At 45.6% G+C, this 17889-nt stretch overlaps 1 protein-coding gene across 2 annotated transcripts in view; it reads left to right on the forward strand.

Annotated features, from left to right (window-relative positions):
* The first annotated feature begins 7574 nt into the window (after positions 1 to 7574).
* Positions 7575 to 17889, forward strand: part of PLD2 (phospholipase D2) — a 34398-nt gene continuing 24083 nt past the window's right edge. The window contains exons 1-2 of one of the 2 annotated variants that reach the window (XM_075206379.1): positions 7575 to 7652; positions 17199 to 17319. In XM_075206379.1, the coding sequence (XP_075062480.1) occupies positions 17211 to 17319 (109 nt within the window). In that variant the 5' untranslated portion in view covers positions 7575 to 7652; positions 17199 to 17210. Of the gene's footprint in view, positions 7653 to 11197; positions 11306 to 17198; positions 17320 to 17889 lie in introns of those variants that run through there. The other variant, XM_075206378.1, reaches the window with a different exon arrangement.

Consider the following 17889-nt stretch of genomic DNA (forward strand, 5'->3'; position numbering starts at 1 on the left):
TTATGCTATACTCTATAAAGGCCCCTGGGATTTCAAACCCTTTTGCGAGGAATTACAGCTCTATACACAAAACCATTAACAACCTTAAAACTTCCTGGAAATCAGAACTCTACAACTCACATGAAACAACCCCTTCCTCACATGTAGCAGACCACCCTCCTGCCAGAGATGGGTAGATGCAAGCTGCTAGACCCGCTTAATGCTGAGACGCTCCCACTAAACAAATACTTACTGGAGCAATAAAGATGGATCTTGGATCAGCAGGATTGTCACAATTAAAAAAAACAAAAAACATTTTTCCCAGAATTCTTTTTCTGTTCCACACGCTTCCTATTCCGCTAATGCAGTGTCACGGTTCCGCGTCACAATTCTGCGAAAGGAGTGGTAAGGAACGGTAACCAGCCTGGATCTAATACAACTCTAAGTAAGGCGCGGCGTCTAACAAGGTGGAGGTATTCGCCAGTGACCAGCCGCAAGACTGGAAGCGACCAGTTGAGATAATAGGGAGATAAGCCACAAGAGTAGTAGGTTACTCACGAATAGCAGAGATGAGTTGCAGGGTATAGCCAGCAAGTTATGCAGAAACAGAGAAGAAGCGCTGTAGAATGTCATCTCTGCGGACGACTGTTTACCACTAGAGTGGCGGCAGAAATCCTATTCAGCAGTCAGCAGGTTCAATGGAATCGAGGAACAGCAGTACAGCGAGTAGATAGTCAGCTCTTTGGACGAGGAGTAAAACAGGAGTCAGGAACCCATGGAAGGTACAAGAAGATCAGGCACTGAGAACAGGGAGGAAGTGCCTTTTAAACTTTGGAGCCAAAACTCCAACCAATAGGAAGAGGGACAGAGGAATTGACAGATCGGGTCTGCGCATGGCGGCGCCCAGCCCGGACCGAACGGACGGCAAGAGAACGTAAGTAAGGCGGGGATCGGGTATATGGCCCTATTCCCCGGCGCGTGATATGCAGACAGGTACAGCGAACCTCCACACTCGAATTGTTTTATTCATACAGCACGAAAAACATCTACACATAAAATTCTCCATCCTAACTTGTCATATTTCTAAGAGATGTCTGGTAGTGACAAATTCTCACAAATATTAACACGCTGACCAATTAAGTCACCTCATTCATCTAAACTTACCTCCCAAGATTAAACACTGGGTAGACATAGAGTTCTCTATGGACCTAGAGACAGATCTTAGTCGTATGCTCTGGATCCTAAAATGTCCTTGCTCAATGAGTTTTACTGATAATCCAATCATGGTGCAAACACTAAACTTTGGGACCTTCTCTCTCCATAAGTTCCTCTAAAGAGTACAATGGCTGTGATGACTCCTGTGCTAAGATTTTCCTACAGGCAGATACCCTGGCTCCTTCCCACCCTGGTCTGAAAGTCACCTCACCCATATAACCCACAGTCTTCTGATGGTGAATGTTTCCACTATCTCAAAAATGCCATTTTATGCTATCTCTTAATCCTACTCAAGGGTTTACCAAACCACCAGACCTGGTCTGATGTGTAATACTTACTATCTAGATTAATCTCCCTACAGGGTTCCATTGATAAATGTACCTTTTGAACAGGCATATCTCTATACTTACCACATTTTAACAAAAAACTTGCTTGCAACATCTTGATCGCCTGATTGCCTTGCATAGGATAAGAGACAATGAGAGATGTCAAGGGATGATAGGTGGCTTTGGGAGTCATCTATACAGAGGAGGTAGTGGTGACTGAAAGAGCGTATTAGTTCACTAAGAAAAGAGGTATAAAGGGAGAAAAGTCTAAGGCAAAGAACAGAGCCTTGAGGGATCCCGACAAACAGAGTGGAAGTGAGGCTGTACCAAAAGTAGAGACATTGAAGTAGAGACACTGAAGTAGAGACACTGAAGTAGAGACACTGAAGTAGTGTTCACAAAGGAATTAGGTGAACCAGGGGAGCACAGCACAGTGAAGACCATAGGAGTGATCGACTCTATCGAAAGCAGCATAGAGATCAAGGAGGATAATTATGGAGAAGTGACGTTTCAAATTAGCTCTGGGATCTTTAGTCACTAAAGAGCAGTGTCTGTGGAGTGTAGATGGCAGAAGCCCAACTGCAGAGTGTCTGTAAAAAAGTAAAAGGAGAGAAAGTGGGTTAGATGCTTGTACGCAGAGGAGAGTAGAGAAACAGGACAGAGAGGTAGAGTTGAGAGACGGCTTTTGAGGGTAGGAGAGATTGGCATATGTTTGAGGTCAGAAGTGGAAGTTGCTACAGGAGAGTCACAAGTTGTAAAGGTGAGCTAGATGGGAACAAAAGTTGGAGGGGGGGTGCTTGAGTAGAGAGGGAATGGGGCCAAAGAGCACAGATTGAGGGGGAAGAGGAAGAGAGGAGAGTGTCCTTGTCCTTGGTAACAGGAGAGAAAGAACTGAGGGTGATAGGGTGTAAAGGATGGCGAGAGAAGATTTATTGATGGATATTGCTGACTGTGTCTTTGAAGTAGGTGGAGAAGTGTCACACACTGAACTCTCAGGGCCTGTTACTTGCCCCTCTGCTGTCTCTCTCAGCTGTCCCTGCGCTCCTCAGGCTCGACTGATCTCAGATCTCTCTGCAGGATGCTGTCCAGTCTGTCTCCACTCCAGAGATCCCTCTAAAACCAGTACCTGGGTGTTGCCATTTTGGATCCAGTCACCTGATCCCACTCAGCCAGTCACAGTACTGTTTCAGCTCAGCTGACCGCAGCCTCCAATCAGGGGATAACAGTTACTAAAAAAGGATTTCCTGGAACCCTAACCTGTTGCCAGTGTAACGTTGATCCCTTAGACACCAACCTGGTTTCTAGCAGTCTGCAGTCTATACAGTTGTTTCTGCCCAGACAGCGCAGCCTACAATCTAGTTCCAGTCCGGTCCACCACTCCGGTTCCAGTCCGGTCCCTCAATCCGGTTCCAGCCTGGTCTCCTTTGCTAAATCTGATCACAGTCTTGCTCTTCTTGACTACTTGTCAGTCTCCAGTGTCATTCACATTCTCTAGTCTCCTGAACTCTCTGCAGTCATTTTTCTTCCATGCGAAGTAACCTAATCAAGCCACCCACCTTTTACACATAGTCACCAGTTCTGTTCCAGAGACACATACGGGTACAGACAGAGTCTCAGGCATGACAAGAAGTCGAGAGGAGTGACGGAAGAAGGTGGTGGAGGACCATGAGAGCTAGGGAAGGCTATCATTTATTTGTCTGCCTGTTTATGTTACATATTTTATATTGTCACTGTAATGTACTTTCTAATGGATATTTATGTTTATTAGATGGGCTAATAGACCCCCAACTTCATGCCTCCTCAGCTGTCATGTGAATTGTTTACGCAGGGAGCGGTCATTTGTGCTCAGTTGAGGCCTCTGATCCGGCGGTGGAGAGCATGGTGGAGCTAGCAAGGGAAGACGACAAGAATGGAATGTAAGCTGGGATTGGAGAAGGAGAGACGAACCGCAAAAGGTAGAGGTTCAAGAGAGACAGGAACATAGCAGTATCGAAAAAAGGACATGGAATGAGTGACCATTAGGAGGAGCAGGGAAGATAGCAGTCCAGGTGAGAGTACCCAAGTATATGTTGATAGCTGGGGAGAAGATTTACGGTAACCTCTATCTAACACCCCCTATCCTTGGTCTTTGTGTGTCCTGTCTGCAAGTAGACTTGTATTCAGTATCACGCAGCGCCTCCACCTTGCTATAAGTACTGTAGGTTACTTATCCCCACTGGTCTCCAGTATCTGCATCCAAGATGGCCCCTCTCTGTTCAGCTGTCCGGTAAGCTCTCTTACTGGGAAGTATTTTCCACTCTCCCCTTGCATCTCTCCCTCTCTGGTGTCTCCCTTTCACTCAGACCTCCGTTCAGCTCTCTAGTTGTCTTGCTGCAGAGGACTCTGTCTGTCTGAGTCCCGCTCAGATTTCCAACATCTGTTTGTAACTGCTCCTTCACCAGCTCCTCCTCCCCACTGCATGCTGGGAGATGTAGTTCTCTGCCTGCAGGGGAGGCATCCAAAGCGCATGTGTAGCTCGCGTCATCGGCGCCACCAGGGCCGTCGAGAGGAGGGGGAAGCGGATACATTTTACCCGGGCCCGGGGGGGGATAGCGGGGGGTGGGGGGTATTCGTTGGTGGGGGGAGCTGGGAGAAAAGACAAACAAAAAAAAACCGATACTCACGTGAACGCGCTGCGCCATGTCCCTCCTCTCCTCTTCTCCATTCACACTGACTGCCGGGGCCGTGACGTCATCAAGTCACGCCCGTCAGTCAGTGAGGAGCACCGCTACCAGCATGAAGAAAGAAGACAGAAGAGGAGACAGAAGAGAAGAAAAGAAAGGAAAGAAGTTGACAAAAGGTAAGTAAAGAAACGGAGAGGCAAGGGGAGGAAAACAGAGAGGGACAGTACTATAACGAAAGGGGAGAGAGAAACAGAGGAGGAAAAAAAGCAGAGAGCCACAGAGGAATAAAAAAAAAGTGGGAAAGAGGAACAGAGGAGAAAAAAAAGGAGAGAGGAACAGAGGGAAAAAGAAGGGGGAAGGCAGCATGGAGGGCGCAGTGTGAGCATAAGGGGGTACAGTGTAGTTGTGAAGAAGGGGCACAGTATTGTGTGTGTGACGGCACAGGGGGCTTGTTGCACTGTAGTGAGTGTGAGGTAGGTGGTGGATAATGGGTGCTATTTTGTTTGTAGGGTGATGGTGGGGACTATTAATTTAAGATGGGGTGGTTTGGGGGCTATTGAATGTGGGGGTGAGTTTAGGGAGAATGAGGTCTATTTATTAAATGTGACTATGAATTATTTAATGGCAGTGATGGTTGCGGGAAATAGGTATTGCTGGGGCTGTTTGCAGGAAGGGAAATAGGTTTATTTATTAAATGTGAATAGTATTATTTTAATGTTGAGGCTGGAGGAAGGCCTAATTATTAATCGTGAGTGCTGTTGATTTAACGCCGGGGCTGGCTGTAATTTTCTAAATGTAGCCATTTTTTTTTCAAAATAGGTCCTTCAACATTTCTGGATCCGGACAAGCCGCAACTAAAGAAACCTGCAGCACAGGTGGTGAAAGTGAGAAGAACAGGTAGGAGAGAGCAGCACAGTGTGTGAAATGTTGTGATTCTAGTAGGGACAATACCAATTTTTGGTGAATGTTGTGCCCAATGTAAGGTGTAGGCCAAGACTGAACTGTTTGTGTACACACTGCATTCTTTGTATACTACACTGTGGTGGTAGATGTCCTGAAAGTCAGGAGTGCTTGAACATATGTGACGCTCCGGCGAATTGAGAGCCTAGTGATTTTGATGCTAGCCACGCCCCAATGGCGCATTTGCCACGCCCCCAAATGCATGACCACACCTCCGAAAAAATTTGCACCGCCGTTAGGCTAGCTACGCCCCAACGGCGTATTGCCATGCCCCTGAATGTATGAACACACATTAAAAAAAATTTGTGACGTCGCAAATTTTTTTTGAGGCTTACTAGACTATGAGGGGGGGCCCCATGAATTTGTTGTACCCGGGCCCTGAATTCCTCTTGGCAGCCCTGGGCGCCACATATATATCTATATATATATATAAAAGAAAAACTTTGTTGGCGAATATCTTTTACACCCCCTGATTGGGATGAAACCAAAGCGAGATGGTCCAGTTGGATCTTGGCCAAGATTTAGGGGGTTTCGGATCCCGGTTGAACCTACCGTTGGTGTACGCTGGGCAGAACTTTGACCCGGGGAGCCTGTTCTGGGCCTTCTACTGGATGGATTTGGCTGACATTTAATATAAAAACAAAAATGACACTGGGCAGTCACCTCATGGGTGTGTTATTAGAGCTAATTATTTTTAAAATGTTGACAGCTACATCCAACTCATTGATAACTTAATAATATGAAGATTTAAACCCAGCAATGTCAGGTCCTTCAGCTAGTATTATAATAAGTCAGTTGTTCTTTTGTTCAATTATCATAGAATCATGTCTGAGAGTTTGTTTCTAAGCATTGAGCACACTGTTATTTTAAATAACCAGCAGTGTATGTCAAGTTTGACATCTATTATTTGTGGTATAGTGCGACGGTGAATGCTTGTCAGAGAGTGTATGCATAGAGGTCCATTTGTTTACATTATTTACCAGCAATAATTGTTAAGCAGGTTTTAGAAAGGAACCCTAATAGTCTGCAAATTAGAGTTGAAAATAAGGGTGTGATACTCTGCAGAGAATCGCATGTACAGTTAGGGTCTGGTTGATAAAAATCTAAAGGCTGAAACCTATTCTGACAACTTGACTCTTTAGCACAGTGTGATGACCTCAGTTAAATAACTGCAATCAGAAGTGGGAAAACCAGAAAGGACTCTGATCACACAGTTGCATTGAGTTGTTAGCTACGCAGTTCCGACTAAAAAAATAAATGCACCTGTATAGTATATGTGATCATTAAGTACTGAGAGAGATTTACAGAGAGATGGTAGGGCAGAGCTTGTATGAGGAGGGCTGGGTGGACGGGGAGAGATTCGGGGAGGGCTGCCTGCATAGTGGTTAGCATAGACTGGGAGAGAGAATTGGGGAGGGCTGCCTGCATAGTGGTTAGCGTGCACTGGGAGAGAGAATTGGGGAGGGCTGCCTGCATAGTGGTTAGCATAGACGGGGAGAGATTTGGGGAGGGCTGCCTGCATAGTGGTTAGCGTGCACTGGGAGAGAGAATTGGGGAGGGCACCATGGTGCAGTAATTGCATAGTGATTGATATGCAGGAAGAAAGATTTGGTAAGAGCTGGATGGACGAACGTCTGCATACCAGAGTGATTGGCATACATGGGGGAGAGATTTGGGGAAGGCTGCTGTACAGTGATTAGCATGCAGGGGCAGAGATTTGGGCTGGATGGAGGGCTGGCTGCATAGTGATTGGCATGAAGGGTGGACATTTGGGGAGGGATGGATGAGAGAGTGGCTGCATAGTGATTGGCATGCACGGGGAAGAGATTTGGGCAAGGCTGCTGTACAGTGATTAACATAGGGGAGTGTTCGGGGAGTGCTGGGGGGGGAGTGGCTGCATAATGATTGACATGCAGGGTAGAGGGCTGGCTGTAGTGATTAGCATACAGGAGGGAGATTTGGGGAGGGCTGGATGGAGGACTGGCTGTAGTGATTAACATGCAGGGTGCAGATTTGGGGAGGGCTGGATGGAGGAGTGGCTGCATAGTGATTGACATGCAGGATGGACATTTGGGGAGTGCTGGATGGGGGAGTGGCTGTGCAGTGATTGACATGCAGATTTGGGGAGGGCTGGATGGGGCAGTGGCTGTGCAGTAATTGGCATGCAGGGTGCAGATTTGGGGGGGGGGCTGGATGGGGGAGTGGCTGTATAGTGATTAACATGCAGAGTGCAGATTTGGGGAGGGCTGGATGGAGGAGTGGCTGCATAGTGATTGACATGCAGGGTGGACATTTGGGGAGTGCTGGGTGGGAGAGTGGCTGTGCAGTGATTGACATGCAGATTTGGGGAGGGCTGGATGGGGGAGTGGCTGTGCAGTAATTGGCATGCAGGGTGCAGATTTGGGGGGGCTGGATGGGGGAGTGGCTGTATAGTGATTGGCATGCAGAGTGCAGATTTGGGGAGGGCTACCTGTGCCGCAGGAAGTGAGGGGATACGGACTGCAGACAGGTACTGTTATTATTGACATGTGCATGAACGATATAGAGATATACTCATACATAGAGGTATAGCTGTGATCTGTATACACTGGATACACAGTGAGGAAGTTGTGAGACTTGCTGTATAACTTGTAGTGACGTCCTGAATGCACAGGTGTCTGCTTATATGGATGTTATAGGGGGTGTGACATATTCACATGTACTATATGTGTCTCATCTTTCAGAAACCCCAGTCATTGTTGCTAAATAGTTAATAATGCAAATATGTGTCTGAGTCACAACTTTTATTATCTGTTTCTACAATAACTTCAGCACGCAGCACAGGTATATGACCAGTCTTATCAATGTTTATTGCAATGATAGAATACTTAGTGTGTAATAGCATTGAATATGGTGTTTGTAAATACCCAATATAATGATAGTGTAGTCTGATTATTAGTATATAGATTCTCATTTTTATACAGAGCAGTGTGATCATTATCAGTGTATATTCAGTATTGTTATCCAGTGTACTGTGGTTGTTTATTATACAATGTGGTGTTTGTAATGACAGCACTGTGCTAATTACAAAGCAGTATTACTTATTAATGCGTAGGTACAGCACAGTCAAGCTTAACTATTGTCAATGTCCACTTTAAATTATTTAACAAGCCATTAAACTATGAAGACTTTTTATCCTTAACTGGTATATCTGTGTATATATACGAGTGATGGCGTAGTAGTGTCTACTTGGCTATGAGCGTAAATACATGGCATAGTAGTGTCTACTGGTGTGTGTGTGTGTATATGTATGTATGTATGTGTGTGTGTGTGTGTATCTACTATATAAATGCCTAGTGGCGTGTGTGAAAAAAAACAAACAAGCTGCAGCGCCACCTGCTGGGCAGAGTTATACACTGACCTATATATTTCTTGAAGGAATAGTGACAGTTGGGAGTGGTTGGTGGTTGCCGGGGGCGACAGTGGGGAGTTTTTAACACCTTAAGTAGCTTGATGAAGGATGTGGTGATGAAGGATGAGGTGATGAAGATGAAGGATGAGGTGATGGAGAAAAATGATGAGGTGGTGACATGTGGACAAAACCACGTTAAAAAAGGGCGCTTGTGTTGGGAAGTAACGCTCTTCCCCTGAGGAGGCCTGGGCTAGGCCCAAATGCATGACAAGAACCTTTTTAACACCTTAAGTAGCTTGATTTGACTAGAATGCATGAGTATCATGCACGGGTTAACTTGTGTGTGTATATATGTGTATGTATATATATATATATATATATATATATATATATATGTGTATGTCATGGTGTAGTAGTGTCTGTACTGGGCTTTGTGTGTGTGTACATGGCATGGTGTAGTAGTGTCTGTACTGTGCTGTGTGTGTGTATACCTGGCATGGTGTAGTAGTGTCTGTACTGGGCTGTGTGTGTGTATACCTGGCATTGTGTAGTAGTGTCTGTACTGGGCTGTGTGTGTGTATACATGGCATGGTGTAGTAGTGTCTGTACTGGGCTGTGTGTGTGTATACATGGCATGGTGTAGTAGTGTATGTACTGGGCTGTGTGTATACATGGCATGGTGTAGTAGTGTCTGTCTGTACTGTGCTGTGTGTGTGTGTGTGTGTGTGTGTGTGTATACCTGGCATGGTGTAGTAGTGTTTGCACTGGACTGTGTGTGTGTATACCTGGCATGGTGTAGTAGTGTCTGTACTGGGCTGTGTGTGTGTTTATACATGGCATGGTGTAGTAGTGTCTATACTGGGCTGTGTGTGTGTATACATGGCATGGTGTAGTAGTGTATGTACTGGGCTGTGTGTATACATGGCATGGTGTAGTAGTGTCTGTACTGTGCTGTGTGTGTGTGTGTATACCTGGCATGGTGTAGTAGTGTCTGCACTGGACTGTGTGTGTGTATACCTGGCATGGTGTAGTAGTGTCTGTACTGGGCTGTGTGTGTGTGTGTATACATGGCATGGTGTAGTAGTGTCTGCACTGGACTGTGTGTGTGTGTGTGTGTGTGTGTGTGTGTGTGTGTGTATACCTGGCATGGTGTAGGAGTGTCTGCACTGGACTGTGTGTGTGTATACCTGGCATGGTGTAGTAGTGTCTACTGGGCTGTGTGTGTATACATGGCATGGTGTAGTAGTGTCTACTGGGCTGTGTGAGTATACATGGCATGGTGTAGTGTCTACTGGGCTGTGTGTGTGTGTGTATACATGTCATGGTGTAGTAGTGTCTACTGGGCTGTGTGTGTGTGTATACATGTCATGGTGTAGTAGTTTATACATGTCATGGTATAGTGTCTGTACTGGGCTGTGTGTGTGTATACATGGCATGGTGTAGTAGTGTCTGTACTGGGCTGTGTGTGTGTGTATACATGGCATGGTGTAGTAGTTTCTGTACTGGATATAGGCTGTACTTTAGGGGGTAGTATCTGTTCTGTATTTAGCCTGTAGCTTTCTGGTGTAGTGGTGTCTGCACTGGGTGCAGCCTGCAGTTTTATGGTGTAGTGGTGTCTGCGCTGAGTGCATCCTCAGCTTTCTGGTGTAGTGGTGTCTGCGCTGGGTGCAGCCTCAGCTTTCTGGTGTCTGCGCTGGGTGCAGCCTGCAGCTTTATGGTGTAGTGGTGTCTGCGCTGGGTGCAGCTTTCTGGTGTAGTGGTGTCTGCGCTGGGTGCAGCTTTCTGGTGTAGTGGTGTCTGCGCTGGGTGCAGCCTGCAGCTTTCTGGTGTAGTGGTGTCTGCGCTATGTGCAGCCTGCAGCTTTCTGGTGTAGTGGTGTCTGCGCTATGTGCAGCCTGCAGCTTTCTGGTGTAGTGGTGTCTGCGCTATGTGCAGCCTGCAGCTTTCTGGTGTAGTGGTGTCTGCGCTATGTGCAGCCTGCAGCTTTCTGGTGTAGTGGTGTCTGCGCTGGGTGCAGCCTGCAGCTTTCTGGTGTAGTGGTGTCTGCGCTGGGTGCAGCCTGCAGCTTTCTGGTGTAGTGGTGTCTGCGCTGGGTGCAGCCTGCAGCTTTCTGGTGTAGTGGTGTCTGCGCTGGGTGCAGCCTGCAGCTTTATGGTGTAGTGGTGTCTGCGCTGGGTGCAGCCTGCAGCTTTATGGTGTAGTGGTGTCTGCGCTGGGTGCAGCCTGCAGCTTTATGGTGTAGTGGTGTCTGCGCTGGGTGCAGCCTGCAGCTTTCTGGTGTAGTGGTGTCTGCGCTGGGTGCAGCCTGCAGCTTTATGGTGTAGTGGTGTCTGCGCTGGGTGCAGCCTGCAGCTTTATGGTGTAGTGGTGTCTGCGCTGGGTGCAGCCTGCAGCTTTCTGGTGTAGTGGTGTCTGCGCTGGGTGCAGCCTGCAGCTTTCTGGTGTAGTGGTGTCTGCGCTGGGTGCAGCCTGCAGCTTTGTGGTGTCTGCGCTGGGTGCAGCCTGCAGCTTTCTGGTGTAGTGGTGTCTGCGCTGGGTGCAGCCTGCAGCTTTCTGGTGTAGTGGTGTCTGCGCTGGGTGCAGCCTGCAGCTTTATGGTGTAGTGTGATACTCTTCCCCTCCTCATCCGTCTCTCACAGTCTGGGCGTTGCTGTATTTCTGTGGGATTGTTGCACTGGGAAGGACGGAGAGTGAGATCACAGGACAGCATCAGTTGCAGGAGTTACAGAATGGAGGTTCAGTGATGTGTTCTCAACTCAGGAACAACAGAGGTGACTTCAGGGCAAGGCCCCGGCTGGATGTAGTGTGTGAGGGGTTGGTGCACTGCAGACTGTGATGTAGTGACTAAGCTGTTTGTGATGAGTATGGCAGCACCTTAGGTGTAGTGTCCGGCTGTGTGATTAGTTCAGGAACAGTAAATTTCTCTGCAGTACAGAGTAGTGACCGAGTTTTCTCATAAGTTCCTGGAATAGAAGTGTTCTCTGCACTGCAGAGGAGGATATGGTGTGTCTGTACCTGAGCAGCAGAGTGATGGGTTGTGGTGTATATGGAAGCTGAGTCAGCACAGAAATAGGATATGTATGGGCTGTGGTGCTGTAGAGACAGATCTGTAAGCTGGAGCAGAGTGATAGGTGGTGGTGCAGTGATATATACGGAAGCTGGATCAGTACAGGAATAGCAGAGTGGAGGGTTATGATGGTGTAGTAGATTATATGGAAACTGTATTTGTATAGGAATAGCAGTGAGGGGTTATGATGGTGTAGTAGAAAATATGGAAGCTGGATAAGTACAGGAATAGCAGGTATGTTAGGTTATGACTATGTAGTGATATAGCAGAATGTTACATTTAATGTAATATTTGATATAGTCCTGTGTTGTGTCAAGTTTAAAGAACATTCAAGAAATTGTTTAAAGTGTGTGTGTGTTTTGTACCAGTACAGGAATAGCAGAGATATCCGTATATCTTTACATAATCCAATATTAACTCTGCGTACAAGGAGTGTTTAACCCCTTCTGTGTGACCTCCCTTTCCCTAGAATGAGGAATGTCCTGTTACTTTGTATCCCAGTTCTGTCTCCCTTTTATCGGTCATACTCCATCTCGCTATATGGTCGCAGCCCACCATGGTCGTGTCCCCAATACTGTGGTCTGAGTCCATCTCTTTCTACTGAGATATCAGGAAATACCGCACCCGCTGTGCCCGGTATTGGAGGTGGTGCTGCTCCGATGAGGGCAGTTACCGGGTATGTGTTGATATTGGGAGGGTTGATTGCTTGACCTTTTGTGGGCAGTTATCTAGCTACCACAGTAATGTACCCCAGTGCTGGACCCTCCCTTCTCCCCTCCGATATGATGCTGCCATTGAACTTCTCAGGCCATTTATATCAATCTGGGGCCCTCAAGAGATTTTGGGACCCCATTCAGGTCTGCTGGCTCCACCGGTTACAGACCTCTATGCACTTCGATCGATTGAAGGGTTAACTGTCTACACCAGCACCGTAAGAAGATAACGGAGGGGTTACTGCCACCTTCTGCGTCACATGGTCCCTGGACATTTAGATAGTTAACTCTGCAGCGCTGCTAAATTGGATTAATAATTCTAGTAGTGCCGGGCAAAGCGCAGAGGTGCGAGTTCAGCTCGCAGAAACAGGAGGCCGAAGAGTAGAGTTTTACGCTTGACCTGGTTGGTTGCAGAGATAAAGGGACGGTTACAGGTGACAAATATTTCCACAGGATTCCGGAGAACTACTCAATAAACAGGATCCACAGGATATGGTGCATACAGCGAACTCCAAGGAAATACCTCATAATAGTCTTCATCCCACCACACGGGGTAACTTGGAGCACCTCCCTTACCCCCACGGGTATCCCAGGAAGACCAAATAAATAAGAACAAACATTCTTCAGCTGAGTGGACACTTATAGACTTTGCTTTTGGGAGGGGTGTACTGTAGAGAGTCATTTAACCACTAATGGTCTAGTTGGGATTGGTAATTACTTAGTCTGTAAAGCAGGAAACCAACCCCCAAACCAACTTGCTCTTCATTAGCTTGGGAGGGGGAGGGGGGGGGGGTATTTCTTTGGTAACCCTATCGCAGGGGATAGTGAGTATTATTTTTTTTGTTTGTTTTATTATTCTGCAAGGAAAAATAAAATTTCCTATCGCTGCCATTTCTAAGTAAAAGTACCAAATAATGTTTGTTTATTTTATTTTTTAAAAATATTTTTATTTATTTGATTTAAATTATAAAAATATTTTGAATCCCTTTTAAATAAACAAAATGCTTTATTTGAAGAATATTTATTTTCTTTCTCTTTTTTTAATACCCTTAGGGGCATATTCAGTTGTTGGTGTTATGCGGAAAAGTAACGCAGCGTGCGCACTATTGCCGTCATTACGATAATAATGCGCATAACTACCATTATTACGGTACCTTTAACGCTGGATTTTGGCTGGCAGCTCAGGGAGCTGTCAGCTGAAATCCGGCTTAGTATGACCGTAATAACGGTAATACTTTTGACGCCGCGGGACAATTAAACAATTGAATATGCCCCTTAGTCTGTTATTCCTATCCTGAGATAAATAGGCTTCCTAATGGTTTTGCTGACAGCAACCCCTTTAAAGAAATGGGTGAAATGAAAGTAAACTCTACTGACCAGTGAAAACGAACTATTAAACCCCTTAACAACGAGGCCCCCTAGGCTGCTCCATAGGTCCGTCTTGTGCGTTGATGACTCTTTGGGGCATATTCAATTCCGATCCGCGGTAACGAGCGTTACCGCGGAAAATGCGCACTACTGCCGGTAATACGGTACCGCAATAACGCAGATTTTCGTACACAGCGAACGAAATCCACGTTATTGCGGTACCGCGGATTAGGTTCGCGGCCCGTTCCGGCGCAATCCCACGGATCGGAATTGAATATGCCCTTGTCTTGTTTCCTGTCCTGCTTTACACGCTGAGATAAGCCTCCGTTAACCAACCGCTTCGTAAGTAGCCAAATTTAATTCCTAATCCACCATGGAGTTAATATCGAATCTGTTGCCAAGTCACTTGCCCAATGGTGCGATGACTTCTACTCGCAGGCCTTTGAATTACATTTAGAAGTTCATATGAAACCACGGGAAATGCTGTTAAGTCGGATGTTTAATTCCGTTTGGCAGGCCATTTGGGATAAACGCATTAAATGGCGCAAGAAGCGTTCGTATTGTGCAAAGCATGCTGGTAAAAAATGCAAGTGGGTGTGCGGACATTGGACACAGAGCAATCCTACTCATCCCAATCTGCATGCATTGGACACGCGTTAAGAACGCTAGTTAAGAATTGGCAGATTTTCACGCCTAGCTAATTGCCGTAAGGATTTCACAGGGTAAACAAATGTTTGCCTCCTTTTAAAATTACTTTGAAAAAGACTGTCACTATTCAAAGATCATTTTCGTCATCATTTTTGTAATATGACCTGTATAGTGTTCCTCTGGTGTGGATGAGATATTTATTAGAGGGACAAAGATATTTTCATTATGCGAAAACCCATGAACATATTTGGCTTCCAATGAAGGCCTCTGTAGTACATTGCAGGTGTATTTACTCTCCAGCCGTGGAATAACGCAGACATGTTATCACTTTTTTTTATTCGTTGTAGCTTGGTTTGTTTTACTGATTCTCGCACTGTTTTTCATCAACGTGATGTCTTATAAACTCTGTGCTGCTGTTAACTTGTATGGCCCTGATTGGCTACAGTGTGGTCTAGCCCCACCCAGTTTCTCCTGCTCGTCTGTGTGTGACCAGTTTGAAAAATTGAATGCAATTAACCTTGTGGGATCGTATTTATCAAAGGTTGAAGATCGTTATTGCCTGGTGAAAACATTTCCTAATCCGTTTCCGATGTGGTTACATCTTCATCCATACAAGCTGTGGGGTGGCTCTGTCTTGCTCAATTCCACATGCTGGAATTCAGCCTGTATAGTGTTTGTAGTTGGTGTGTACTATAGAAATGTTTGTCTAGCATGGTGTGTGTGAGCTCTTGTGTGTATCTAGGAACGAGAGCCAACTTGTGACTGCAGCTTAGGGGGTGATCTATATTCTGTGGAAACTGAGCCTTAACTAGTCGTTGTCCTTTGTGGCTCTCCGTATAGAGCTATGCCGAATAATATTTTTACTACCTCTTCTTATGCTAATGAAGAAATAATGAGCGTGGCTTATTAACGCCACAGAAAACATCACTTTTCATAGAGAAGATATTATGTAATCGTTTTTTTTTCCCTTGGACTAAATCTGCGCTCTTCACATAACTGAGACATGATCCAGTCTTGGAATAGAGAAGAGAATTTCAAACAAGTCAAAATTTTTTTTTTTCTACATTTTTTGCATAGGTCATGCGTGCGCAAATCAGTCTCGTGCTCACCTTTTAACGCTGCTGGTCTTTGTAGCTGAGGGACTCAAATATAGCGCAGCACGGTGGCTCAGTGGTTAGCACTTATGCCTCATCGCTGGGGTCAGGAGTTTGATTCACACCCATAGCCTTATCTGTGTGAAGTTTGTATGTTCTCCCCATGTTAGTGTGGGTTACCTCCAGGTGCTCTGGTTTCCTCCCACACTCCAAAAACATACTAATAGGTTAATTAGCTGCTGACAAAATTAATACTAGTCTATGTGTGTGTGTGTGTGTGTGTGTTAGGGAATTTAGAGTGCAAGCTCCAATGGGGCAGGGACTGATGGGAGTGAGAAATTATCTGAACAGCGCTGCGGAAATAATGGCGCTATGTAAATAAATGGTTATGTTGAGTGTCAGACACATTCTGTACGAGGTTTTGCTGATAAATTAAAGTGATAAGAGGTTTAGAAAACTGGTTCGATCACTTAATTAATTAATTAATTAATAGGCCCGTATGTCTGATCCCCCAGCTCTGAATAGATTGCCCCCGAAGTCATTATTGGCCTCTACCAGTGTTTGATTGTCTGTACTGTACTTACATTATTACACATTTTGGTGCCCCATACAATCAGGTGCCCTGGGCTGTTGCCTGATCAGCCCATATCCTTGTGCCAGCTCTGGTGAGTTCTTGCAGAATCAGATTTTGTTACGTTTTGGGTAAAGGTGATTAAATACCTACTTGGTTCCAGAGCTTCATTAATGAGGCTCCAAGGCATTGAAGAACTCATAAAATATAGATAAAGATTCAAAAGTGGTTTAATGCTAAGACTTAAAAAACGTTTTAAAAATGATTGGTTGCAACACCTCCAATTTTGCTTCTTAGAATGTTTGATAAATGAGTCCCTGAGTATTTTCGTCTGTATTCACTGCGAGGAGCACTGCTATGCAATATAATAAGGTGGGAAAGATGGAGTAAATTTTAAATGCAATTTAGGATATTTTAGGTATGGCAGATAATTTTAGGCATAATGGATACTGTTGGTTTTTGTGACTGTTCACCTTGTGACATTTAACTATTTGAATGATCTTCTTTGGACCACGCTGCATTGTCTGTATACGTTATTTTTTGCTTTCAGTTTTAAAATCTGCTGGTAAATCCAGAATACTTGACCTGAAGTCAAGGCACTTAGGAGATGTAGAGCAGACATAGGCCACAGGTGGGTCTCCAGCTGCCATCTGGCTGGCAGGAACGACTAGATGTTCTACCTCCACCACCTTTGCCACATATTGTCTACTTTGTAATATCCAGGTCTAGGAGCATAGGCAAACCGAGGGGGGTTTCCTAGTGCCTAGAAACCCCATTTCCAGGCCTGAGGCACTGTATAATTGAGGTGGCTGGACCCAGCCACCGCTTCACACGGCTCTGCTTGAAAAGGGAGAGCTGCGTGTACCTAACAGTAGTCCACGCAGCATTGCCCATGTATATTATGGGGATAGGAAGAGTTGGAGAGCAGCCAAGCACTGTCTAAAATTATAGCCACGCCCCTATGCATGCTGGCCACGCCCACTGGCGGAGTGGTGTGGAAACCCCCCCCCCCCTCTACAAATCCTGTGTTTCCCCTGAGGAGGATGATTGATTTGTCATTAGCTGTCTGTCCATGTTATACACCAATAATAATAACCAGGCTATTTGACAAATAGATTATCCTGTAGTAGGTCACAGGCCACTGAAGTCTTTATATTATTTATAAGGACTGGTATACGGTCACCATCTGTCTCTCTCCTCCAGGTGTTAATTAATATGCGGAACCCGGACAGTCCTGACGGATGTTTCCTCCCGGAACACCTCGACACCGCTGCCTTAAATATCGAACTCGATGAACTTGACTCTATACGAGAAGATGAAGATGGTAAAAGCCTGTCTTGGACATATATAGACATTTAATGTGTGGTCCGGTTCACCTGGGGCATGGACTAATAGGAATCATGTTTAGTATGTTAATATTAACTTCATACTTAGCTTCGCTTTGTTCCTCACCCGCCAATCCCTATTCTATGCCGGCTCTTCTCACTGGTCTGAGTGCTGGCAGAGTGTGAAGTGGCCGATTTATATTCTCCCGGACAAACCAGGGTGACCTTTCTTCTTTTACCGCTGCTACATCTTTGGCTGCAGCAAATTAATCCTGTTATCCATACAATTCATTTCTGCAGGACAAGTCTTGAAAACTGTCACTCATACTCTGCTGGCTCAGAATGATACAAGATATAGATGGCAATCTGCTACAGAAGGGTGAAAGAGAGCATGATGGACACACTTGGCTAAATATAATCTCTGCAGTCATTTAGAGTATAATATTGATCTCTGTAATATGTCAATTTGCCAAAAATAATGGCTGATCGAGGAATTACAGCTAACAACCGATCTACATAAACAGGCACTAAAATACTCTGGTGCAGCTGACAAAGGTGATGTTGTCCAT

The sequence above is a fragment of the Mixophyes fleayi genome, chromosome 4 (assembly GCF_038048845.1).
Source record: "Mixophyes fleayi isolate aMixFle1 chromosome 4, aMixFle1.hap1, whole genome shotgun sequence".
NCBI classification, from domain to species: Eukaryota; Metazoa; Chordata; class Amphibia; order Anura; family Limnodynastidae; genus Mixophyes; species Mixophyes fleayi.